This window comes from Seriola aureovittata, chromosome 5 (genome assembly GCF_021018895.1).
Source record: "Seriola aureovittata isolate HTS-2021-v1 ecotype China chromosome 5, ASM2101889v1, whole genome shotgun sequence".
NCBI classification, from domain to species: Eukaryota; Metazoa; Chordata; class Actinopteri; order Carangiformes; family Carangidae; genus Seriola; species Seriola aureovittata.
The window spans coordinates 21,266,596-21,294,130 of NC_079368.1; the positions used below are offsets into that span (position 1 = coordinate 21,266,596).

A 27,535-nucleotide genomic window follows, 5' to 3' on the forward strand; every position below is an offset into this window, starting at 1 on the left:
TTTCAGAAAGCAGGGTCCTCTCAGATTGTAAGTAACATATATGTTGTGTGTGTTAGTGGGTCAGTCAGTGGCAGAAATGCTGTAGGGTTATTAATGACCGAACACATACATCTTCTAGTCTCAAGCTGCTTGATGCAGCTGGAGCATGTTCAGGGCCACACACAGGATTTTAGAAATACAGAGCCCATGAGTCCGGGCCCCCTTAACCACCCCCAACACAGACCTGCAGGAAACCTTCAACAGACACCAAAAACCCTCTGTAAATTATTTTTAAGTTTCACAATTAATGACCAACGTTAAAAATTAAATTGCAAATTTTTCAGAAAAGACATTTTTAGTGAGAAAAGTACAGGTGTAAATAATAAAATAATGACTGGTTGAATTACATCTAGCTGCGTCAGCTTCAGGGTCCGTGTGTTGTGTAAAGGCCGAACTGAAATGAGACGGTCTGTCCTACGGAGGAGGAGAGTGCGGGTCCTGTCGCCTAGCAACTTTGACAACATGTGACTTTTTTAGGTTTTGGTTGGTTTGTGGTTTTTTATTAGTTGTACAGTTTGTTGTTGAACTGAGCTGAAACCTCAAACTTACATTTAAAAGTGCAATCCTCGGGATCTCTCAGTGTTGTTTGCTGCCATATTATTTTCATTACCGGCGTGCAGCTGAATCTTGGGATAGGTTTGGCCAATGACGTACCAAACCGTTGGAGCCTTCATTGCCCAGGAAAAGTAGGCTACATTTCTCAGCTGCATTTGAAGGAGCATTCAGCCTAGTCGTGTCGCTTTGACACAATCAGTCTACCCTCTACTGTCATGGCTCAAAAAGAGCAAAGCCATCATTAAGGTTATTAGCAACGCCTGTGCTTTTTTTGTTTTCAAAGTCAAAATTCTCTGCTGTGAGAATGCTGTTTTTGTTGAGAACACTTGGTGAATACAACATGGTGTACAGAGGAAGTGACTGATTACCTACAGCAATTGAGCAAAATCTAGCCGCTAATGAAGACTATGCGAGACCTTCAACAGCTCCACAAAAAGCATGTAAGTGGACCTTGAGGTGAGATTGTCATTGTCGTGTTGTCATTACACAACTGTGTAATCGCAGCGCTGTTTCTAAATTGCACAGGCAGGTCTTTGGCATTTATATGTATACATCTGTGTTAAGCTATAATAAAGCCGCTCGATTTATTGGTCAGTTTTTATTTAGATATTTACATGAGGTGTACTATTTTAGTATTGATTACAGAGACCCAACAATTCCCACCATGAGCAAGCATACTTGGCAACATGCAAAAGCCTGAAATTTTTGGGACACACAAACTGTTGGAACCAAAACCATAAGACATGATGTTGGGATCCAGAGCTTTTTACTTCCTTGTATGAAAGTGTACAGTTCAGGTGAGGCCCAATCACATTTAAAAACCTTCATGAATCACCTTACCAATAAATGGCCATCTTTTTGAAATATATTTTATTTGATGTGAGAGGGGTGGTATAACCTCTTCCACCAAGCTTAAGAAGATACAAGGAACCAATAGACCAGCTTTTAGTGACAGCCTTCCTTCACCAACATCCACTTCCGTTCTCACCACAGTAACATGGATCTGGGTTGCAGGGCTTCACTGGTTCCAGTTTGTGTGTGTGTGTGTGTGTGTCTGTGTGCATGTCTGCACTGTCGTGTGCTGTGAAATTCCTCTGCCAAAGAAAGTCCTCATTGACCCGCCTTCAGCAAACACGCTATGACAGTGTCCAGGGGAGACCCAACAGAGCACCGATTCAGCTGCCTGCAACTGGATCCCTCCTGCTCACACAGAGCCCCCTCACAGTTCGTCCTCTCAGGGCCAGGAAGGAAGGGAGCGCACCGCTTTGAAAGAGAACTTCCCATGTACCTGTCTGAGCTATGTCGGATGTGAGCTTTTGTTACCGCAAGTTTTAGTTCACAGACAAGAAGGGCAATGTCCTCGCGGCCTGTGGAGGAGTGCAGAGGAAGATCTCCAATCGGGGGTGTACAGTTTCATGGGGTTTGTAATGACTATTGTAGCAGCTTATGGAGGTGGCTCTCAAACTGAGAACCAGGGATGCCAAGTGTTCTTGAAGGCATGCCAACGGAGGCCAAGTAAGAAGAGGAGTAGTTTAAAGGAATAGTCCAACATTTTATGAAATACTCTATTTAATTTATTGCCAAGAGTAAACATGAAGCTACAGCTAGCAGGTAGTTAGCTTAGCTTAGCATAGCATAAAGTCTGTAATCAGGGGGAAACAGCTCTGTCCAAAGGTTACACATTGGCCTAAACTATTACTCCTTTAGAAAACAATTATTTTTTTCAAAATTCTTTCATTTTGAGGAGAAGGCTGGCAAAACTCAGTATTTTCTTTTTTAAGAATTTTTTGGGCTTTTTGTGCCTTATAATGGACAGGACAGTAGAGAGACAGGAAATGGGGAGGCAGAGAGAGGGGAATGACACGCAGGAAAGGGCCGTCCGATGCGTGAGTCGAACCGGGGGCCAGCTGCAGTGAGGACTGTAGCCTCTATATATGGGGCGCCTGCGTAACCCACTGCGCTACATGACGCCCCAAAATTCAGTATTTTCATTAATACTAAAAACCAAAACCAACAATTCATTTGTCAGTCTCTGAGTACTTTGACTTCCCACCAGTTTATAGCACTCAGAACCAAGTCCATTCATTCTTACTGAAGATGTGTATCTTTAAAAAAAAACAGGTCACAAATACATAGATTCATTTTTTAATAAGGCTAAATAATTTCCTAAAACAGCGGGGTACTGTAGCTTACAACAAATATCACTCAAGCTGAGTAACACTGGCGGATTAATACACATTTAGTGTGTTAGCAAGTGTTTACAGCAGCAGACCATGGTGTATATGGGCTAAGTCGAAATTAACTACAGTTCCAATATTCATAGTTGTGGCTTAGTGATGTGCTTTTAATAGTTTTTGGGCACGAATTGAGCTCTATGGCACAGCGGAATAAGCTACATTAGGCTATGGCTACAAAGACACATGGGATTTGTTGACAACGAGACAAATGGAAAGGATATCCTTTAATGCACATTGATAGAAGAAAGGGGGTGAGTAATAGCTGTCAGCATCCATCCTTTCCCATGCAACGTAGGGTGTAAGTTATGTAATTGTTCTGTAAAGTCTTTCCAGATATATTTTCTTGGGAAGCATCGGGGATTTGTGGTCTGATACCTATGCTGGTGGTCCTTAACATGTAAAGGCTTGAGAACCCATTTCAAGTTGGCCTATGGGACGGAGCGACTGAAGGCAAGAGCACCGTAATTTTATAACAGATTTCCTACCTGACAGCAGTTCAACACGCACCTCCTTCCAATCCAAGCAAAGACCTTCCATTCTGTATTCAGGCCAAGAGCCTGTTTCATGGAAACCCTGAATGAGCTCTGGTGGAAAGAGAAATTAAAGAGTAGATGTTTTTTTTTTGTTTTGTTTTTTAATAAAACAATCCAAGTTTTTCTATTAGTGTTTTATGAGTCGATTTTCTTCCACTCATCACATGTGACTGCCATCCTGGACCTCATCTATAACCATTGACAGGTGTGGATAGACACTGTGACTGTTTTTACTCCAGACCAGTGGTGGGTAATAGAAGTCAGCTGGCCGGTATACCCCAACATTACAATGGATATTAGAAGTTCAGCGTCTACAGGAAATTGGAGGATTTTCCTGCAGACAGACGGTGTCAATGTAACTAGCGACCCTATAGCTTATCGCTATTAATCATCTTTAGCTAATAGAGCAGTTACATCATTTATGAGCAACATTTGGTTTTTGTGCATAGTCCAAGAATTATGGTGATTTATTCCATTGACTGTGGCTGTAATTTCTGAGATTAGTAAAAACATCAAAAGACCTGAAGGGATTATGATCATTCTTGGTTTTCCTTCTCCCCTATCTATTTTTATAACAGGCCTCAAAATACGAACGTATGAAATAGCACATGTATCCTTTCATGTCACGCTCTAGTGATGGAAACTCTTGTCTGATAAACACAGAGTCTTTTGTTTTACTCCCATGTCTTGGGGAATTGGGGCCAGCTGAATGCGGCAACCTCTGTCGAGGCCCAGCTGGATCCAATAAGAGCATGCCCTGGTGCTCTGTTTACCCATTCCATACATACAACAGGAAATTTAGAGAAACGTTCTATTCATTCATGTTGGGTTAGTCCAAATTGAGAGTGATGTAATAGTATCTCTATTTCTAATAATTTGCCGCCATGGGATAAAGTATGTAGCTTCTTGTGAATAGGTTTTGAACAGGTTTAATAGTTACATAACAGTTCTTTCTCTGCAATAATCTCAATGGATTAACCATGAGCACAAATTAGACCTGAAACAATAGTTACTTACTAGTTACTTAGAATACTAAGACTAAATAAATAAAAACTTTGGGAATCTGACTGAACAGGTTGAAGTCATGTTCATACAAGTAATGAGTAATGAAATATCAGGACATTTAGGTTTTTTTATGAATGGCAGGACTGTAGACCCGTTCATTACCAACATGTTTTGGGGTCAAGCTGCATGTTAAGTAAATGCATTTGATATTTTCTTTGCAGCCGCAGGTCTGTTACATGCATTAGTCACTCGAGACACCATGCTATGCTGCAGCAGTTCAGCAGCATTAGGCTTCTCTTTACAACTTATTTAGGAAAAAATCATAAGTCAGGACTCGGTGCACAGTATTGCAGTGATGCAGTAAGCCAAGATTCTCATTTCTTTCCTTACTTCTCAATAAAATGGTAATGATAATAATATGAAAAGCAAAAGCGCTTGAACACAAAGTCTAAATCTTTCTGAAGGCCACATTAGATGTGGTAATTATTGCCAATTCCTTACCCCGCAGAGCTGCAGAAAGACAGACGCTGCTGCCAAGTCAGAGGCATTGTTGTGGTGACATTTGAGTGGAGGATCAAACCGCTGATGAATAATCCATATTGAAAAGCTGCTCTTTCTGCCAAATGTCAAACAGCAGCAGGAGCCATTGTTCAAGGAGCGGGTTCTAAAACTTTTCTTTCACCATCATCAAAATGCTGTGTCACATAGTGTAGTGAACATGGCAATGGAGAGTGCACTGAGCGTAAAGCTGTTTGAATTCTGGAGATTTTAAGGAGTGTTGTTAGTGTCACATATTGCTAGTCATGTAATCCACAGACCTTGCTCACTGACTGCACTACAGTTATAATGCAGTGACATAGCCCACACAAGGAATTTCATTATTTCATTTTTATTCAAAATTTTTCTTTCATGATTCTGCATTTAGGTGATTTTTCTGTCTCACAATGGGCTGAATGAGATGTTTGCCTTTTATTGTATGCACTTAAAATGAACAAAACAAGTGTGTGACCCCCCCTTGTCATCCTTTTGATACAGTATATATTAACCTACAAAGGCTCTTACCATCTACTTCAAAAATCCTGTTTTTCGTAAGAAAATACCTCTGTTTTTTAGTCATTTTGTGACCTTTAAATTCATCAGACATATTTTCTCGGTTGCTTCACCCTAGATTGGGGCCAGTGGTTTAAATGCTGTTGCCTCCATCACCAATATGACAGTAAAATACTAAGAGGAAATACTGAATACTTTACTGGAAATTTGGAATGATAGTGATCAAACTTAAGGAATCAATCCAAAAATACTGCTGCTGGCATGGATCTTCAGGATGCTAACGCAGTCAAACCACATGGGACAGATTTGTTTAGCCTGCAAGATCCAATAAAATTCATTTCACAGATAATCTAAGTCTGGTGCTGGATGGGGGAATTCATCTTGACAGGAAACACATTTTATGTCAGTGTACAAAATTTACATTCGACTGTATTCCACTTGAACTTCAAGTCAGATTTTTGACTGATCTGTCACAGCAATAAAAACAATTTGCTTTCCTGTAACTGTAGCTCTGCGTGCGTCATTATCCCAACAGTATCCTGTCTATAAATGGCCGTCCTATTCTTGACGATAAAGGAGATCTGTTATGGAGAGGTCTCACTGCAGCGCTACATCTCACAAATCTAGAAACGTTCACTCTCATCCTCAGCCAGGCCTTTCCACATTCATCCTCTGCTACAGCGTGTGCAGCTACTTTGAGCCAAGGTCAACTTCCTGCTCCCTTCTTACAGTCTACTGCAACAGCTGAGAAGATGAAGACAAAGATCTTCATGCTGCTGTTAATCAAGAACACATCATAGTTTTCTGTGGGCGCTGTAACTCACCTGATTAACTTGTCACCATCATAAACTGGCAAACAGGGTGATTCTAATTAGCCCTCCACAAGGCCAGGCAATGTCTCCAGTCCACTTGAAAAAATGTTTTTGAATGAACAACAAATGGCCTCCAATTGGTCAAGCTGAAGAAATAACATCTGATCCTGACAAACGATACAAAACAAATTAGTGTGTGCCTGCGGTCAGTACAGAACGGACTTACATGGACACAACAGAGGGTTTGCTGTTCTGACAGACGTCCACCGCCCCCAGGCTTCCGTAAACACAAACACACCACCTGGGTTTCTAAATGTAGGCTGAAAACTGGTCCACTGTACACAAACATACACCCCTGCCCATCTAATCCCTCATGTTATACACTGACTCAGACTGTTCTCATGGCAGAAATCTACAAAGTGGATACAGCACACTTTGGTGTGGTGGTAGAAATTATGCAGAATTGAACGCTCAAGGTAAAGGCAAAGGCCAAAGGCAATACCAAAGTTATTACACAAAGGACATGATACTTGTGCTATTTCACTAAAAATCATGTCCTCATATAGTGTTACTGGAAAAAATAGTCAGGGGATTGTCAAACCATAGAAACCATGGAGCAGCTGTGGCACAGGAAGTAGAGTGGGCCGTCACTTTGCACCAAAATGATGATGTGTCATCGTTGTATGAATGTGTTTGTGTGGTAGAGAAACGCTAAATATGAATGTGTGTGAAAAGGAATGAATGTGGCTGCCATTGTAAAGGGTCGATAAGATAAACCAATCCATCTACTATTTGTGGAGACATTTCATTTTCAATGAACAGAGTGATAGGCTGACATTGCCATCACTGTATCCATGTCACTTTCATGGCTATCATGTCTAAGTTGCAAAACTTGTACCTACCTGTGTGTATCCAGAATTATACAGTTACACAGTTAGAAAGACATAAGATGTTAATGGCCCTGTGAACAGACACTGACCCTTTATATGGTGTAAGTGGAAATACATTTCATTACCATGCCCAGGAAACTTAAAGGAAGTCTGAATCACTGAACTTCCCATGAATGTAAGTAACCATTGTTCACTTCATTAGTTTGGTTTTTGCCTTAAGTCGCAGTCAAGAAATTGAATTCCCAAGGCTTTCCACAGCACCAGTTGTCTGAAACTTAACCCCTCACTGTATCAGATGTATGCTGGCTACTTTTCACCTATGAAAAAAAAAGAATAATTCCTTGTTTTACAAAGATTCAGGTGAGTAAATGTTCATCTGTTCACCTGGATGAATGATGTATTTAACCTGATTATTTCTGGGCTGTACGACAGTGGATATTGCAGCACTAGCGAGGTTTCATGTGACTACAAAGGCCTGAAAGGGGAAACTGTTTCTCGAGTAAACCTTTAAATTCCTAACAGACTGAGCTTCTATGATTTAAGGCCATGTTTTTGGAAGATCAGTTGAAAGAAGCTTGCAACACTGCAGGATTTGTTTCAGGCCAAGTACAGATAACATTAGCAGAAGGACAATGGGGTCACTGATCTAAGTTTTACATGTAACAGAGAAGCACGAAGACCTTATCGAAGGAGTGGGCGAATTACAGAGCAGCTCTTGTTTGCAGGCTTATGGTCAGCCAGGCATGGTGGTGTACCACTTAGTTCTGTATTCAATCTACTACAAATGTGACTTTTGAGATCTTAGAAGATCAACAATCAAAAAGAAAAGAAGCTCCGAGTCTTTTTAGCGCTGATAACAGAATCTTAACTGTCTCATCTGCAAGACTTTAGATGCTTAGAAAATACGACACCATAAACTAGACACCTTCTCTTCGCTGTGCGGAGTTTAAAATGTTCCACAACACCACAAACACAACCTTATTCAGAGTCGGATAACTTCTGCAGATGCAATCTTCAGGTGCACCAGTCTCATTCATCTGTCATCATCCCGGGGCTTCGCAGAGCATCTTTATCTGACTTCCACAGACAGGAATTCGCAAAGACTGCAGATGAAATATGAAGAGATTGGTTTCAGCAGAATCGCTACTGGCAGCTCTGCTAGGAGGAGATAATTACCACTCTGACAAGCTTTGATCACAGGTACAGTTATTCTCAGAATGTCGGTGTTGATAGAACAATGAGACGACGGCCTCGAAATTCAGATGCATTTGCCACAGTCCCCCACCGCCCCCATGCATTGATTCTGAATAGGAGTACTGTCTAGCTCATGAAGAGAACGACAAAATGGGGGTAGTTGACGAGGTATGGTTCAGCTGTCCATAACTCTTTTGATTTGTAGAAGCGGAGAAAGGGGATCTAATGATGGCTACTGGAATGTTCCGGGGGGGAGGAGAAAAAAAAAAAAAAAGAAATTGTGGATTAGTCATCCATGACCTGTAAATACTGTGGGTGGAATGAATCACTGTGGTTTCTTTTTTGTCAGGAGGCAGAAAATTATTCAATAAAATGACAGAGGGATCAGTGAGCTCTGTGCTGGAGTCAGTTTTAGCAAAGTAGGAGGTGCGGAGTCATGAGGGGTATCACTGGTGGGAAGAAGAATAAGAGAATCAAGGTGAGGATGTAACCTCACCACAAAGAAGAAAGGTTCAGTTCATTGAGATCGCTTTGAAAATGCAACCAGACCACAGCGCAACCCTAAAGCAAACATGCCTCCTACACCACCTGCCTGGGCTAAACTAAGACGCAGCATTTGTTAGCAGGGCCACCCAGTTATAGGAAGGAAGAGATCCGTGTGTGTGTGTGTGTGTGTGTGTCTGAACAAATCAAACAAGTCAAATGAGTCAGGTTTTTTCCTTTGTGACCTCAAAATGTAAACAAAGAGTTCTCAAGTCAGAGCTTTGTTTATTATGGTACATAGCATACCATTCTCATGGTTTTTAAGTGTACTCCTCCACTCCTGCAGAATTCAGTTATATTTTACCTCCTCCTGTATCCTACTCATTAGTCCTGCACTGATGTTGTTCTCCTGAAGGCTCAGATGCCTCAGGCGAAGCTGCGTCCTGAAAAGCAGTGCCCCCATGATGTCGTTTCCTCCTACGTCACTGATGCCGTTCCTGTCCAGATCCACTTGCCGCAGACTCGTGTTCTCTTTCAGCATGTCGGCCAGCAGCCTGACCCCCGGGTCTCCCAAGTTGTTCTCGTCTAGGATGATCTGAGTCAGCGAGCTGTTTAACTTTAGGCTGTCGAAAAGTTCCTTCCATGCCGACAGATCGGCGCTGCTGGTCTGTGCCAGACCCAAGTACTGAAGATAGGAGCGGTGCCTCATATATGATGCTAATACCTTTACCCCGTCGCTGCTCAAGCCGTTTCCCCCAATATCCAGTTCTAAAAGTGCAAAACTCCTGAAAGAGCTCCACCCAGTGGGCAGCTGCAGAAGCTTGTTTTGGTCCGATGGGAAAAGCATCGCCTGCTGGATGGCAGCAGCAGCTCTCGCTGTTTGCTCCTGCAGCTCAGCTATTCCATTCAACAGAGTCAGCACTCCATGGTCACACAGTTTGTTTCCAAACAAGCTGCAGAGAGAGAAGAAAAAGTGGTAACCCCAGAGACGCTGATTCCTCACTTCAAAGTGTAGCCTCTTGCACCCTGACATTAACTTTTCCCGTATGTGATATGTAAGTTATAAGCTACAAGAAGCATTTTTCTTCACAATGTCACATATACGTTTTGTATCTGCTTGTTCTGCAGCTTCGAGACTTCATTCAAATACAGATCTAAGGATTTGAACAATTACACAACAAGTGTTTGAGCTAATGCATCCAAGGGTATCACTGAGATTTATAAAAGGCGTTTTCTTTCATTGTTTTGTCAATACTTTCAACTATTACAGGGGCACGTTGGATCTGCTGTGCACATTAGAGACATAGTGTGACATTTCGGGTAATACGCTTATTTGCTTACTTGCAGAGGTAGATGAAAAGATCAATACCACCATGTCTGTCTGTTAAATATAAGGCTACAGCCAGCAGCTGGTTCACTGAGCTCAGCATAAAAACTGGAAACAAATGTTACATCTAGTTTGTTTAAGCCATACAAAAAAAAAACCCCCCACAGTGTAAAATCACAATTTGCCATTTTATTATGTGCTGTACTTTTTCTTGGCTGAGGCCAGTAACTTCCTGGAGCCTCGGCTGGTTTCCTGGCAGCTACTCAGACCAGTTGTGCTAAGCTAAGTTAACCAGCTGTTGGCTGTAGCCTTGTATTTGATGGACAGATTACATTTTTCTCACCAAAATCTGCCAGAACTTAAATGTATTTTCCAAAATTTTAAACTATTCCATTAAGCACCGCAGGGTCCTTTGTCCAGTATGTGATGTCCAGCTGTGCTTGTTGTGCTGTGTCTCACACTCTAAGTTTCTAAATCTGTCAATATTTCTCTGCCACAAACTCAAGCTCTCGCACATTTACTGTAGTTAGCTATCAAAAGGAAACGACTCAGAAAGGTAGGGCACTGGGGGAATTTCTTGTTCGCATAAAAGCGATGGATTGTGTAATACAAGAGCTGAAAGCTAAGATTTTTTACTGCAGTGAGGGGGCCATCCTTGGATTTGCTGTGTTATATTATTCTCTTTTATAGGCATATTAGAGTATTTAGGCTGATGTTCCTGGATCTGCTTGTTATTCAGTGTGCTTTCAGAATTCAGGCGGTCAGATTTTGATGTTACGTGGATCAGTGGAGCCTGGGACTTACTGTAAGCCTTTGACCTGAGGCTTCACTCTCAGAACGTCCAGCAGGATGTGAGCACCATATGGGCCAATGAGGTTGAGGTTGAGGTTGAGCAATGTGACCTCGGACAAGCTGCTTTTCAGGGCTCTCGCCAGGCTCAGCAGAAGGTCGTCCGTCAGGTCGGTGTTCCTCAGAACCAGCTGCTCCACCTCATCAGACGTGCTCAGCACCATCATCATGGCATCGAGCTACAGCCACAAACCAAGAAAACGTCATGGAAGAATTTGAACTCTGGTGTTGTTTTTGGATTTGGTTTGGCTTGGTGCAGGATATCAGTCCCAAAAGTTAAGACATATCTCCAAAAGGCCCCCCCACCCACCCACCTAAAAAAGAAAAAAATATTGGTATGCTATTGGTGTGGTAGTTTATCCACTGGGTTTTGGAAAGATTTCTTAAGGCCAATGGCTGTAGAACTATAAAAAATGTTATTGGAGTTGGAAACATTTTGCAACAAGACCAATATATTTATATTTATTTATTTATCTTATTTCTAATGCCTGTTTCCATTTTGTAATCCTGGTGGGAAATAGTCTCCCACATGAGGATAGACGACTGCAAAAAAAAGTGATACAAACCAGATATCTCATCTAACTTCTAGTTCACCTCAAAATCGCCAGACAGCACGGTCTTATAAAATACAGAAATCCCATTTTGTAGCACAGACAGATTATTTTTCTTCCTGACAGAAATAAATTTTACATCACGGCCCTGAGACTCGAGTATTGTGAACGTCAAGTATTTACTGTTCGGGTGTGAGAGCAGCATCGCTCCAAAATGTGTTGTTGGCCGGGAGATGTGAGCGGGACAGGTCCTGGAGATTTGCTAAACACAGACACGGGGTGAGAGTCCAGAGAGACATATGGTCTGGCTGTCGTCCACGTCCACTGTGCCACTTTGCTAGACCTTGAGGAATTTTTCAGGCACGGTTTGAAGCTTTTTCATCAGGATGGGTACGAACCAAGCCAAACGCCTGACTGTCCCAGATAAAACTCAGTGACCATTTGTTACAACTGTTTGTGCATTAACCTCCTAAATAATGGAATAATCCTTTAGGTCAGGATGAATTTGTAGTCAATTAATCCACTTTTTAGCAGTTCAATAGATGTTTCACACCAATGACATAAAGCCATTTACTGTTATTGTAGTAGATTTTTTTTGTCTTGAGTTTTCTATCTAATTTTGTGAGGTGTTAATAATAAAACACAGTGGCACTGAAATATATTAATTTCTTTTAATTTGCATCAACTCTCATATTGTATAAAGTGAGATTTCCATTTTTTTTTTTTTAAGTAGAAGGCAGGTCTAGATTCTATATTAATACTGTGAAAGTATTAAAGCTCTCAGTCCACATAGAAATGTATACACCCATACTCAGAAACTGAGCCTTCAAACGAGCCGTTAGGACTTCTGTAACTTTGTGATGTCACAACAAAGTAGTCACCGCTCTCAGAAATGCCCCAAGCCCAGCCCATCCGGATCCACCATCCAGCCTTGCAGGATTTGGTTTCACTGAGTGTTCACCTGGAGTCTCCTGTATTTTTATTCGATCACTCAGGAAACGGTAAGCCAATCAGAGGAAAGAGCCTCTCGTCTGATTGGCTCACCTACCTGTTATTACTACAGCTCCAGAGAGAAGCCTGAGAGAGGAGATGTAAAACTACACTGGGATGTCTTTTTGTTAATTAAGTTAGTTACTTAATCCTTATCTGTGAACAGTTGACATCGGCACCTTCAACTTTCACTTTTTATTTTAATTGCCATGTCATTTCTGCTGCATCATTGTGGAAAATTTGTATTATAACTGAGGCTGAAAACTAAATAATGAATTAGTCATCATGCAAACAGGACAACAATGTCTGAATATGGCATGTGGCTACTACAGTGATTGTGTTGTGCACACACCTGTGCCTGCAGGTCTTGTTCTATACCAGGCTTGTCTGCACCAGTGCTCTGGCTGGCCATGTCCTCTTCTTCCTCCGGATCTCCATCAGGCTGCTGCGAGACAGTGTCACTCTCTGCACTGAGCTCCACATCTGAGCCTGGAGCTTTGGGACAAGTTGACAGCTTCTTCTGGAGACGGCACCTCTCCAGGACTTTGGACAGAGGAAAAAAAAAAAGCTCAGGCCTAATACAACTGTCTCTCCTAAAGCCAAGTGCACACAGTGATATTGATACCCACTGTTGATGCAAGAATGTAAAAGATTAAAATTCAGTTTGAGCATTCTTGTTCAATAGAGAAAACAGATCTGCTGCAGTAAGGTTTATGCGTGTGTGTGCGCCTGTGTGAACAAAGTCTGAATAACCGTCCATCTTCCTTCAAAAAGACATTGTTCAATGCATCACTTTCTTGCAAATGCAACCCTTTCTGCTAAAGTGTATTATGTAAATCTGTTACAGCACTCCAGGGGGATTCCAGTTCATTCCTACTGTGCTGCGGTTTCTTTACTCACTGTTTGCCTTGAACCAGTTGTGTTTGTTTGGGCCATGCTCCAACGCAGCACTCATTTCTACACATTCTTCATAGAAGTCCTTCAGTCTTTCCCCATCTCTGTTTTTCCAATTTGAGTCCAGTCCCTTCTGTTTCTCTCCATTCTGCTTAGTCAGTGCTTCCTCATCCTGCGCTGAACCTTTAAGAAGGAAAAAATTGTTGTTCTTTCCTATTTTTTTCCCACAAAGAATATTAAATTGAAATACCACATGCAGATGGGCTGAAGGTCATCCACATCTCCACATATTTTTCCATCTGTTCTTACAGGAGTGAAACCAGATAAAATGAGTCAAACACTGCTCACCGAGAACTTTGCTTGTCTTGTTCAGTCGCAGCTGCTTCGTCTGCTGCGCTGTGACATTGCTGGCTGTTTTCTGCTGTTTCTGCTCTTGCCTGGCCGACGATGCTTGGTCTTCACATTTTTCTTTTACCGCTGACCTCTGCGAGACCTCTGTGCCCTGGCTTTCTTGTCCCTCTTCTCCTCTGTTATTTCCAGCTGTCTTGCCTTTGCTCTCTTTCTGATTAGCTTGACCCTTGAGTCGTTTCTTCTTGGAGGTCTCTTTAATCCCAGCTACAGCATGGTCCTCGCTGTCTGTTGATCCTCCACCGCCTTCCTTGACGTGTTTTCTTGTCCTTCTCACTGATTTCTTCTCTGGTTTGGCCGGGATAAATAGAGGGGATGATGGACGTGACTCAATTGTGCCTGCATTGGAGACTTAAGAGACAGAATAAAAGAAAAAAATATTTGTGGGACATTTTGTCATTAAACTAGTCCACTGAAATCATGGACTGGGCCTACGGTCAAAAATATGTTGATGAATAAGCTTTAGGAAATAAGGGAAAATTGAGACACTCATTTCCAGGCTTTGTACCGTTGCCAGGGCTCTGCTCTGGAGGGAGAATTAGGTTCTCCTTTGTGCCGTTGTTCAGCTGCTGGCAGGAGCTGTATTTGTTTCGGAGACTTGTGCATCTAAAAAAGAAAAAGCTTTTTTCATGACTCACATTTCCTCCCCTGTACCACCACCAACATCAGTCCCTCATGTCATGCAATATGCATCCTTTTCCCTCCTCTGTCAACACACAATACATTATATCTGCAGAGCAATGTTTCCCCGATCGGTTTTGACTGGTACTAATTTCTAATTTTCTGCCAATGTTATGCCGTCTGTCTCCCAGAGGTTGAAATCTAACCTGTAACAGGGTATCCCACCAGCCAGCCAAGCAAGTCGGAAGCAGCTCTTCCTGCCCTGCTGGAAGCCGGGAGCGTAGCGGTACTCACAGCAGGAACTGATCCTGGCCGCCATGATACCATTAACGTACAAGGTAGCACTGAAGGGATAACCTCTGTGTCTCTGAGAGACAAACTGGAACTGCTCTGAAAGATGCAAAGGGAAAATATTATGAAATGCTGGAACATTGAAGATGACCATGTTTGATCTTTCTGGTTCAAAATGGTTCTGTCTTATGTTTCGTGAAGATCATCAGGTCCTGTGATGGTTTTCCTTGTGTTCTATGTTCACAGTACTGTGAGACACTTGGGATGGCAGTGTCCAGAAAATAGCATACAGCAGTGGTTCCTAATATCATGCAATGCCCACTTGCAACCCCTCGTCACAAGGTGCAAATCAAAGGTGAAAATTACAAATTACTTTTCAAATGGTTGGGCTCAGCTTACTGCAAAGATTTCCAATAGAACTATTCCTAATATGTAGTTCAGCCTTTTATTCAGATCTAAGCCAATACATCAGCATTCAGGCTGTTGCTGTTACATTCAGTTCAGTGCCAAACTAGGCCCACAAAAGCACTGTTTATAAAGGTGAATAACTCGGTCTGTAGCAATGTCTGCAGCAGAGTTATCACATTAAGACTTTCTGTGGTTTTCATTGTCTTTAAACAACTTTAAACCCAGCTTTTTAACATGTAGCCGAGTTGACAAAAGCACAGTGAGTGTGCAGGGACTCCAATGCAAAAAGCTAGTGATCGGTCAGCAACAATGATTATACAGTATAGGCAGTTCAGTTTGAGGGTTTGGTGTTAAGAATTTGTTCATACATGTGTTAAAAATCTGTGTTTATGAGCTGTGAGAAGTTCAAGAGTTATGTACCCTTCTCAGATTGTTGCGTTTCAAAAGTTTTTTAGAGGCCTGAGGACGTAAAATAGCAGAAAATGGTTTCTTTTATATTATTTCCTGACTCATTAATCATCTTATCTATTGTGACCATGCAAACTGGATTTGTGATTCCTTGGGGGGGGGTCCTGAACCCCTGGTTGGGAACTGCTTGCATACAGTATATCACATTATTTTACAAAGGAAATCAAATCAAGACCAAATCAGACTCTCAGCTCATTTTTATGTAGTCCAAAATCACAAGAGATAATGTGAGGGATAGTTTATTCAGTTGAAAGTAATTCTATTGAAAACTGTTCACAGTGAGGTCTGTGAATAAAACCAAAACTATCTGAATCACTAAGTGTCATTAGAGTTGAGTGAGAAAATGTTTTTTCTGTAATTTGGGTTAACCGACCCGTGGCTGCCTTCATTTTCCAGGTACAGAGTCAAAATTTTGTTGATTCTAACAAAAAATGTTAAAATATAGTTTGAGCCCAGCACCACTCACTACACCATACTGTGCAAGCTACATGGTGTAAAATCAAATGTGCAAAAAAAAGGTCAAACCACAAAAGAAAAGACAGCAACTACTATGATTTAGTAAAAGTAAAAAGTCATAAACCCTACACATGCTGCTTGGAATGTGGTTCTATGTGCACCTGTCTCCACCTTTGTTTTATTTCTTTAGCTTATACACGGTCTGTGCATGAAGGATAATTCTTCTGCAGTTGTTCACGTTGTATAATGAAAAATGCCAGCTTAAGGGGTATTGCCTAATTTCAGTGTCATATTTGTGCTAAGTGCAAATGTATGTTGACATTGTGAGCCCTTTCTTCATTAGACGATGCTGTCTAAATGCTGTTAACGCTTTGCGTGTGTTATTGTCCCACAGAATGAAGACGTGCAATTCAATTCAGCGCACCAAAGCGTCAGTTTGTTCCATTACCCAACTTGTAACATGAACATTGAACATGGAAGTCGAGAGCCGGAAACAGAGACAGCTCGTCTTCAAAGTAAAGGTTACGCGATTTGAACAAACGTGCCAGCTGCAGAGGTCAATTAAGGAGAGCTAAGCTAAATAAACAAACTGTGTAAATAATGAACATAATTCATAACTGTTATAGGGTTTGCCGCTAGCCCACAACTGACCGGGAATAATTTCCAAGGAACACTTAATTATTATAAAATCTTACAATTCGTGTATAGCAATTTATCTATTTATTAATTTGAGTAAGGTTACTTTATCTGTTATTTTGGGTGAACATTAAAGGCTATATATGTATATGTGTCACTCACTGAATTTCTCTCTCACACACACACACACACACAAACGCTTGCCGTGTGTTACCATTCATTCTTATTTATAAAGGTGGTGGGGAGAGGTGAAAGGTTCGGTTCGATATATGGTTGGAACATAAAAGGTTTAGGGGTTGTTGCAAAGCTTAACCCAACAAAAATGACTGAGGAACAGTCTTGGGTCCGTGAATGATGTGGCAGCCTAATAAATGAAGACTAAAGTAAAACATCTCAGTGTTGTATAATAAACCAGACAGTTGACAAATTAAAGAAAAAACCAAGATAAAGTGTAGTAGTAAGGTGCTGAGCCAAAACAGCTTCAGTAATTTCTAAACTGGGTTGAGAACTGGTGACTGAAGGCCACAGCATATGATTCACATCATTTCCATCCTCATCAAACCATTCAGGTCACCAGGGGTGACCGGTGTGACCTCATTTTAGTAAAACTATTTGAAATCCTATGCTTAAAAACACTGAAGAGTTTGTCCTATGAAATATTGAGATCAATCAAGGAAACCTTGTAAATTTCAGACCAATGGTATCAAGGAGATGCTACTATACTATACCGAATCTAATAAAACATTGATGACGTTAAATGTTCAAAAAATATAGACTTCAGATCATTTATCATCACTGATGAACTTGACAAAGAAGATTATATCATTCTCCACCAGGACTTTGCCTTAAAAATCATTACCTTAAATATGGTAGTGTTCCCTTTAGCTGTGTGCAGTCCCGAGAGGTGCATGAAATTCTCAGCGGGCAGGCAGAATTCGGTATAACACCGGTCGGTAAAACCCCTAAACGATGGACAAAACTTGCCGAAGACTACAATGGCTGATGTCGACACAATCGCCGAAATGTTTTCATTAACATCAAGTTCTAAACTTGTTGTAGAGTGACTCATTAAATAATTTTGTCCATCGTTTAGGTGTTTTACCGACTGGCCGAAGGCACCGAAGGTAACCGGATGTAAACACCCACGGTGTTTGACTACTTCCGCTTTCGTGACGCACAGCGTGAAAGAGCGTTTAAGTGGCGGAAAGATACATTTCACAACTTCCGGCCAGGGCCACAGTAAAATCAGAGCGGAAACAGAATGCAGATATTGATTGGGGATCGTGGATTGTGACTACCCAAAAAATATTATCATATGATAATTTTGCCAGATGACCCACCCCTATGTTCACACCACATTTCTCAGTGTGAAACAGGCTGTGTTAAACCTTATGTAACCAAGCGTCTTATCTTATCTCCACACTTTAGTTCTGTACTCCACGTTTGACCAGAAAACAGTTTCCAGTTTCCAACAACAACCAAGCCCTACGTAATTCACGGGGGAGATACTTCTGGAAGCATAACACATAGCACACACAGGAAAGTCTGGTACGCACATGGATGTATTCTGTGATTGTATCATGAGAGAAAATGTCCACAAATCCCCAGTGTGCAATGCAAAACCAGCACAAATACCAAAAATACAGTGTAACTAAACAAAGTCAGTAAATTGACTATTCTCCCACCTTAATGAGGAATTAGCTTATCAGAAATGCAACACAAACAGGTTTTCAACTGGACACATTACAGTCAGAGCCAATATAAAACAGGCACATAACAACAACCAACACTTCATGGCAGTCCTACGGTAATTCCCAGGGGACACACCTCAAAAAGCATAACACGTAGCAAACACAACAGAGTCTGTTACACTTACATTACTTGATTGTGGTTTAAGTGGTATTTACTGGTGCCAATGAAAAAGAGAGCCTATTTCACACTATGCCCAATTCTGACTGACACTGTTTAGTGCCAAATACGACCTCATTAAAATAGTTAATTTAGTAGTAGTATCCAGTCCAATCTCAAACCAGATTTCAATTAGGGGAAAGGTGGTTCTGTTGCTTTCATCTGCAGATCCTCGGTCCCTGTACATTCAGAAAAACGAACTGCCTGAACGTACACTGACCAGCAACAACAAAAATTTTGTTCAATTTATTCAGTGTCTCAACTTTGTGCTGAGTAAAGCTCTTTTCAAACAATCAATGTTTCAGTTCCATTCAATTCAATGTTTTAACCTGTGCTTTTACCAAACAAGTCAGCCACATTCCCAATCAAATAGGGTCTCTGATAGTTTGAACTCTAAAACTCTCGATGCTGTCGGACTTATCTCTGGTACTGGGCAGTTGATTTCTCCTGCAAACAAGATGTTAGAGGACGAGGGTTCCAGGAGACCGGTGTGATGAAGAGGAGATCTGAGTATTTTACTTACTGACCATGGACTTCACACTGAGCCACGAGTGGTTCACTGATGCCATCATGTTGTTTGTCGTCCGTATTTAAATCCGAGATGGCGCCAACACTGTCCAATCACAGAAAGAGCGCAGTGTATAACAGTGAAGAGTTCCCCTCTGCTCGGTCCTCCCCTCCCCTTCCTGCTCAACCTTATGTGGCAAGTGTTTGTTTGTTCCCCACCATGGTTGTATTATAGTGACACTCTACAGTTAAGTCTGTATTATCTGTCTTAAAGCTAGAAATCATAGAATATCATCATCATATCATCCATAGACAACACAAGGGCACTGACTTTGTTCTGTGTCAACAGTTGTGTATTCCATTAATGTATTGATTAAATGTCATAAGTGACAAAAGAAAATGCTGAATGCAATTTTTAATTGAACCCCCACATTAAGAGCAAGTTGGTGTAAATGATGAACTAATACAACAGAAAAAGAATAGGCTTGTTTTCATCAGTCAGGCTACTGAAGCTATAAAGCTGAAATTACTTTGAGCCACTGTGAGAAATGTGTTACCTCACTAACCCCATAATATACAGTAGCTGTGAAGTGTACTTCTAACAGGTCTAACTTTAGAGGAGAGTGCAGCATGTTCACAAATATTCACCAATCTGTTCTGGGGCACAGGAATAAGAAATGTCAATTCATAAAACCCCCCCAAAAAAAATCCAACCGGTCAAGGCAGATGTCCACCCACTCTGAGCCTGGTTCTGCTCGAGGTTTCTTCCTGTTAAAAGGGAGTTTTTCCTCCCCCCTGTCGCCAAGTGCTCGCTCTTTGTGGGAATTGTTGGGTTTCTCTGTATAATAAAGTAAGGTCTTGACCTTACCCTGTAAAGTGCCGTGAGATAATATATATTATGATTTGGCACTATACAAATAAAATTGAATTGAATAAAAAGGGTTGGATTCTCCTTTAATTGCACAATCCATGGTCATAATATAGTGCTCCATCCTCAAAGCACCTGGTGCAGAAAAATAACATATACATATTAAAACATGCAAACTTTACTTTGAAGATGATCTGTTTCTGTTTCCGGCTCTCGACTTCCTTGTTCAATTTCTATTGTATAAGTTGGATAATGGAACAAACTGACGCTTTGGTGCACTGAATTGAATTGCACGTCTTCATTCAGTGGGACAATAACACATGCAAAGCAGTGACAGTGTTTAGGCAGCATTGGCTAATGAAGAACGAGCTCACAAATGACAACATACATTTGCACTTAGCATAAGTAGGACACTGAAATTAGGCAATACCCCCTAAACTGGCATTTTTCATTATACGACGTGAACAACTGCAGAAGAATTATACTTTATGCACGGACCATACAGCTACAGAGGACTTTGTAAACAGATCACATACAAAGTTTCAAGCAAAAATCCATAACCTCTATCTTGTACATCTGCCTGGCACTGTGATTCCCTCCCTAGAGTGAGTGGGTACAGTGTGTATCAACATGTAGCACCTGCAAAGACGAAATAACTTGTCCAGTCTTCTGACTTTTTTTTTTTTTTTTGATGCTAGTCTATCAAGTCACACATCAGCTTTCATTTCTTGTTAAGCTCAACACTGCCTCAGGCCAGCTTCCTCATCATCGCTTTTTACAATGTTGCTTTGAGGGCTGATGAGTAATTAATGGGGAGGAGCTTTTAACACATCTAATTGCACTCACCTATTACCCTATACCTGATTAATGTGGGAAAAAAATTTACTTTTTTATGTAGGAGATTTTCAAAATTGATGCTACCAACAAAGGCATTTAAAGAATCGATAGGATTATATCTTTAATGCTCTCTTGTGCACATTCTTGTCTATTCTAGCAAAGCAGCTTTACATTTCACAGCTCCTACCTCCTGTAGTCACCAGGTCCTTGAAGACACAGATATTTTCCCCTCCGTTGACTTGCTGGAGTACCTTCAGTTCATCCTGCCTGGACCCCAACCCTGACCCCACATGACCTTGTCCTAGATAGGTCATTGTCACAGTGACGTTGGATTTCTTTGCTTCTCTTTGTGACTTTAGGTTAAACTGATATGATGAGAAAAGGAGGAAAAAGCAAAAAGGTTTGGATTTTAAAACACCTTTTGATCCATGCTTCGTGGAAATGAAACAGATGTCAAGTTACCTGTTTTTTAGTGTGACCTCCTGTTCTCTGAGAGGCTGTTGAAGAGAAAGATCCTCTTCGCTTGTCATACAGGTAAGAGCAGGACTGACTCAGAGCCCCTCTGATTGAGTTCAGACTGGAAGCCTTAGTTGTGATGGCTGGGAGGTAAACGTCATCTTTAACAGCTCTAGTAGAACGAGCTGTTGGCTGATTCAGCTATAGGGTACATGTGTGACAAGTTAATAATACACTAATAATAATACACTAATGGTCTCTTTACAAGTTTAACAAGAAAGTGAATCCATGGTCTGTAATAAGATTAAAATTCTGTGATAAAGTTAAATAGATGTGGGTGTTCCTGAGAAACAATCCATAAGATGTGTTTACAAAATGTTTAATAACAGCAGACTCATGTTGAAAAGGGTTAAATGCTAAATAGTCTCTGATACTGTCCATATTGTTTAAGCTATAAGAGCATTCTTGGTTATACTTAATCTGCTAGCCTGAGATCGATTACTTTTGTCTCCACACGCACACCTTGGGGAAATCCAGTGGAAATCTCGTGGTGTTTTCCTCATTTGAGTAAAGGCTCTCACTGAGTAAGTGTCACCCCGTGACTTTGTTGGGTGCCAAATGTAAAAATTCGTTTACAATTTTTTAGCTGATATATTTTCAATATGTTATATGTTACACGTCTGCAACAGACCAGTTAATCATGCATTTGTGAAGAAAAGATAAGGCCAGCCATTACATCATATTTCACCTTTGCAATAGAAAAGTACTGTCAACCCAATTATTTAATAAACGGAAACATCATCTAACAGTAAACAGTGCCCGGACATCGATCCATTCTTGAAGCGCGTCAGACCAAGGTCTTCTCCCGCACCCTGCCGGATGGCCAAAATCAGGTCAGAATAGTCGCCACAGGTACCGTCCACACTATTAACGGTAAGGTAAGTAGTAGAGCTAACCTGACCAGCGAGCTAGCGTTTGTTAGTGTCACTTGAATGCTAGCTGAGGTAAGCAAAGGTTTTTACCTTGAGTTATGGAGACCTGGATCAAGAGCCAGCATTTTAAATGTCAGATATGTATCTAGCTAGGTATATAGCAGGCGATCAAGCTGATGTTAGCTATGTGGGAAAGATACACATAGCAACAGCATATGCTTCTTAAAGTGGTTTGTTACCCCGGTAACCACGAACGGTTACCTTTCCAAAACATAGCTACAGAAAATCCTTTCAATGGATCACAAAACCTTAGCTAGCATCCGGGTGATACTAATAAACTATTGCTAGCTGGTCAGGTTAGCTAACAAGATTTAAGATACTAAATAAATAAATATAACATGACGTTTTACATGAATTCCTGCCTCAAATGAGAGGAGAATGAGTTGAATGTGAGGAAAGTGAGCTAAATATTCAAAATATATCCGCGAAAAAATTGGAACCGAATGTAACCCATATGACTTTCGTATTGATTCTCCCCGTTTCTCAGGTATGTTGTCGGTATTTCATACTGCTAAAGTTGTCGCAAAAATTTTCTTATACAAGTTAGAGTGTTGAGAGGATGTACATGTAGCCTAATATTTTGAGAAAGGTTGAGGAAAGTTTTGCAGAAAAGTGTAGTGTGTGTGTGTGTGTGGGTGCAGCCCCAGTTTGTTAGCTGAGTGCTTCTACCACTTTGTACACAAATGTGAATATGTTTAATACCATTATTTAAATGTATATTGTTATTTAGTAATTTTTTAAAAAGTTTTGTGAGAGTTGCTTAGCTGTGTCTACATGTTAACGAGTAATGGTAGTGAAAATGAGAAGTATGTCTCAGAGACATACTCTATGCTCTGATAACGAAAATGAGGATATGTACTCTACTGAGAGCAACCTGTTGTGCAGATGTGTGTGTTTGTAAATTATGTACAGATTTGATTATTCATTCGAGTTTTGAACGCACTCAATGAGGAAACATCACCTTATCAGTTGTGATTATTTCCCCCCTTTTCTCAGGGACATAACACATTATGCAACAATTAAAGAGATTCATCTTAAATCACATAATGTTTGGTTTGGGATCTTAGAGGCCCAGGCCCCTTTTATCAGCTCCAAAATCATATCAACTTTGTTTTATTGGCTGGATGCTATGTGATTTCATCTAATTTGTGAGAATTGCTCATGAATATGATTTTGGAAAGATGAAAGGTTTGAGACATCTGCTACAGAAAATAACATTGCTTCTGAGATCCCTGCTGTAAAATATGGTTAAATACAATGAGTGCTCATATGCTGTTTATCTGTGATTGGCATTGACAGCACTTTTTACTCAACATTGGATTTCTGTTTTACAGTGAGTTATATAGCAATTTGTTCATATAAAATGTAATGAGGAGTTAGATCACTATGAGGCCTAATTTACCAAACACATAAGCAACATCTCTGTAAGATAACATATCTCTTTGTCTGAGGGATATTTTGGCAAACAAATAACCCATAGTACATATAAAATCCTCATTTTGTGTAATGACAATATTTTATTGACTATTTTTGTCATCCTGATCCAATCTGCAAGCTCAATTTGTGGTAGTGGGAGGGGTTACCACTTCAATACCTTCTCCATTTTGAGATTTAATGAGGTGACAAAAAAAGTGTCTTAGCAGTTTTTTTTTTTTTTTTTACACATTTACATATATGGCAGTGGAGACTGTAAAGCTGGTCTCAGCAAAGCACAAGCATCAAAACCGTATATTGCTCCTATTATCTTATAGAAAGAGAAAGTTTTGTGGTGTGGAGCCCTTTTCTGAGTAACTGATCGTAACCATGACTATTATTTCATTTTTTTAGCTCATTACTTTCTCCATATTCAATTGCTTATTTATTCGTTGTTTTAGTGGTATTTCAATATTTATGAAATATTTTTGTTATATGTATTTCTATTACTAAATCATCACACACAAATGTCTTGGTTTGTTATTTATGTGTTAGCATGTGTTATGTGTATGAGTATAGGTTATATGCATATTTATGTCAGTCAGGAAAAATATAACTCTTACACAATTTTATTTGTTCTGTTTTTCATTTGCATTTCATAAAAACAACTGTGAATTTGCAGAGTATTTCTGTCATGAATATTTAATACATTGCAAAATATGGAGGAAAAGCTATTCAAAAAAGCATTAAAAGATTCTACTAAAGAGTTGATTTTGCTTTATTCTAGATGTTAAAAGTCTGCTCCACCACCCTTTTAAATATTGCAGCACTGCAACAGATTCAGTTAGAGCTCTCAACCTTTAGCAGAACTGAAGCTGAAAATCAAATGCATCTCTCACTGTAATAGTAGTAATATACTGTTCTACCACTGTTTTACCACTCACCTTGTAGATCTCCACAGTATCAGGGCTCTCGAGCAAGAGGAGTTGGCTCTTTGCCCTGATCAGACTCGCAATTGAATGGATCATTTTAGCATCTCTACCAGGCTGAGCTGGGATCTGTAAAAAAAAAAAAAAAAGTGTTCAGATGTTTCAACTAATAATATTCACAGCGATGATAACCTTAAAAACTAGCCATTAAGTGTTTTTAAAAGCAATTAGACAACCACTAATGAAAATGTGAAGCTGACAGTTAGACATGGATGAGGACCTCCCTAATGAGACACTTACAGGAGTGTCTCTGTCTCCTCCACGGAGTCCCCTGTAAAAGAGATCCTGAAGGAGAGTCTTGCTGTTTCTCCTGATTCTTCCCATTGATTTCCTCTGATGTGACTCCATTCTGACTCATGAGCACAGACAGAAACAGCAGTATATGTATTTGAACATACAGTCTGTAAAGTAGTTTTTACATTTACAATTTTAGTTAATACTTTTATATTAATTTACCTGAGTGTAAAATATTAGTTACAGCATATTAGAATTATACTAATTACAGAGGTCATAACCAGGTAATAGTTAGCCTAGCTTAGCATAAAGACCGGAAGCGGAAGGAAACAGACTCACTCTGTTTGTTTAATCTGTACACAAACAATAAAAGTCACTTTGTGGTTTTAGAGGACGTTGGGTGTGTGTGTAATTATTTAGGCTAGGCTAGCTGATACACCCCATTTCCAGTCTTTATGCTAAGCTAGGCAAATCACCGCCTGGCTCTACAGCTTTGTTCTTAATGGACAGTCATGAGAATGGTATCAGGCTTCTCATCTTACTGTCAACAAGAAAGCCAATATGAGAGAAGAAACACCAGGCTATTCTCATATCAGACTGGATATTCAGGATTTTATATCTATATTTACTAAGATGTTACCTTGATGATGTTACCTTGATAATTAAGTGAAATCTGAGGGGTAGGTGTGGGTGGTGAGTCAGAGATTTGGTACCAGGTTATTAATAACCCATCATAACTTTATTAATGAGCTGTAATGTGAAGTGTTGTATAGTGATGTAACAGTTAAAGTTGGAGGGAGAAATGAAACAGATTTTTTTATGAGTATCAGAGGATGTGGGATATAATTCAGTTTGGCGAGGACGATATAAAAAGTCCTGAGATGAGAGTTTACAGATGAAAATGGATTGAGACTCCCTCTTCTCATTTGACTTGTAAGGTCACTGTGGTTCTGCAACTCAATGAATAGTCAGGCATAAAAGCTGCATTGGTTGGGGGTTCAGTTTACACTGCTACCTCTACATGTTAAAGAAAAGTCTGCCAGGGGAAAACTAAATTAAGATGACGTCAATCTTTGGTTTTTCCACTGTACCCTAACAAGCCTCCATTGTTTCCTTCACAGGCTGTCAGTGAATTGTAGTATCTGTAATCTAATCGCGATGTCTGCGGCCATGTCATCTGTTGGGCTAGCACTTCTGGGAGAGGAGGCAGCAGGCGGCCATCTCTTGAGATTAGTAGCCTATGTATGCATGAGCGCACCTCAGCCTCAGATGGTAAATAGCAGGAAAAATAGGACATGTGCTTTGAGAAGTATATGCTTCTTTATTGTCAGTCCAGCTTATTCTCTTGAAAGTTGTCGTAATTGCCCCAGATTTTTGCATGAAATATAGAAAAGAAGCAGTAAAATGAGACTAATATCATCGGTAATGGCTGCATGTGTAAGACATGAAGCCCTGTGCTGTGCTTATTCTCTCTTCTTAAGTTTCTTAATCATCTTTAAACCCCCCAAAGAAGTAATTGTTATTCCTAACTGTCTATCACCAAGATATACCTTACATTCATTTCCACTGGTGTGAGAAATATTCTTTACATAAGTACTAAAACCTCACTGTAACAATGTGATTCGTAATAAATCTACAATTAAAATTTTATGGAAGTAAAAGTATAGAAGTGTTAAAAGCACATGATGCATAATATCAAATGTATAGCCTCAGTACTCAGTGTAGCAGCATTCAGAGTCCTGTAATATTATTAAATAATTGGATTATTATTATTACAGATGCTGTAATGTTTATGCAGCATTTTTAATGTTGTGTCTAGAGCTAGTTTTACCTCCATTATATCCTGGGTAGTTTTGCATTAGACTTCATGTTTTGTTAATTTACAGTTACTATAGATGTCAAATAAATGTAGTGGAGTAAAATGGGAAATATTCTACAATGTAAAATGTAGAATATTTCCCTGTGAAATGAAGTAGAAAAGCAGCAGAAAACTGACAAAAAAAGGCTAATTTCAAGTACAAGTTTTCTAAAATTGTACTCAACCACAGTTCTAAGTAAATGCACTTAGTTACTTTACACCACTGTGACTGTCTTAGTAATCTTTAGCTATCCCAGTAACTTAACTATTCAATTACCTTATACATTTTTTTTTAACACACTTCACAATGTACTTATTAGTTTTTAGTAATTCTTTCTAATTCATTCATTTCCCATCACACACACACACAGGATAGAGATCTTACCTGTTGACTTGTCCAGGTACGGAGCTGAATGTGTCTTTCCACCAGGTGATCTGATACATCCACAGCTGTTGATCTCCTGTTCTCTGTTCCCTCTCTATACAGCCAGCCAGTGACACCTGAGCAGCTGTCACCTTTGGCACCCGGCCCCCGCCGCCCGACACTGGTTCCTCATTCATCTTTAATTGTCCCTGACCTTCACTCTATCCACTCTGGCCACATGTGCTGTTTTTTATGAGGATTTTCCCCCTGACTTTTATCAGGTATCTTTTCCATGCAATGTGTCATGAAGCTTAAAATTGTTCTTTGTCCTGTCTGTAGCTTTTGTTGTAGCTTTGCCCTTACATAAGATTTAAACTTTTCTTTCATAAAAACCTCTGACACAGTATTATGA

The 27,535-nt window shown here is 40.2% G+C and overlaps 1 protein-coding gene across 1 annotated transcript; it reads right to left on the reverse strand.

The window, feature by feature from the left end:
• Positions 1-5,242: 5,242 nt before the first annotated feature.
• On the reverse strand, positions 5,243-27,320 carry LOC130169252 (uncharacterized). The gene is made up of 12 exons (XM_056375813.1): positions 27,145-27,320; positions 24,908-25,016; positions 24,623-24,736; positions 21,280-21,474; positions 21,005-21,182; positions 14,645-14,828; positions 14,326-14,423; positions 13,758-14,168; positions 13,416-13,592; positions 12,868-13,058; positions 10,930-11,153; positions 5,243-9,751 (listed from the first exon to the last, which is right to left on the reverse strand). The coding sequence occupies exons 1-12, from the start codon at positions 27,318-27,320 to the stop codon at positions 9,148-9,150; spliced, it is 2,661 nt and encodes an 886-aa protein (XP_056231788.1). The 3' UTR covers positions 5,243-9,147.
• Positions 27,321-27,535: the final 215 nt, after the last annotated feature.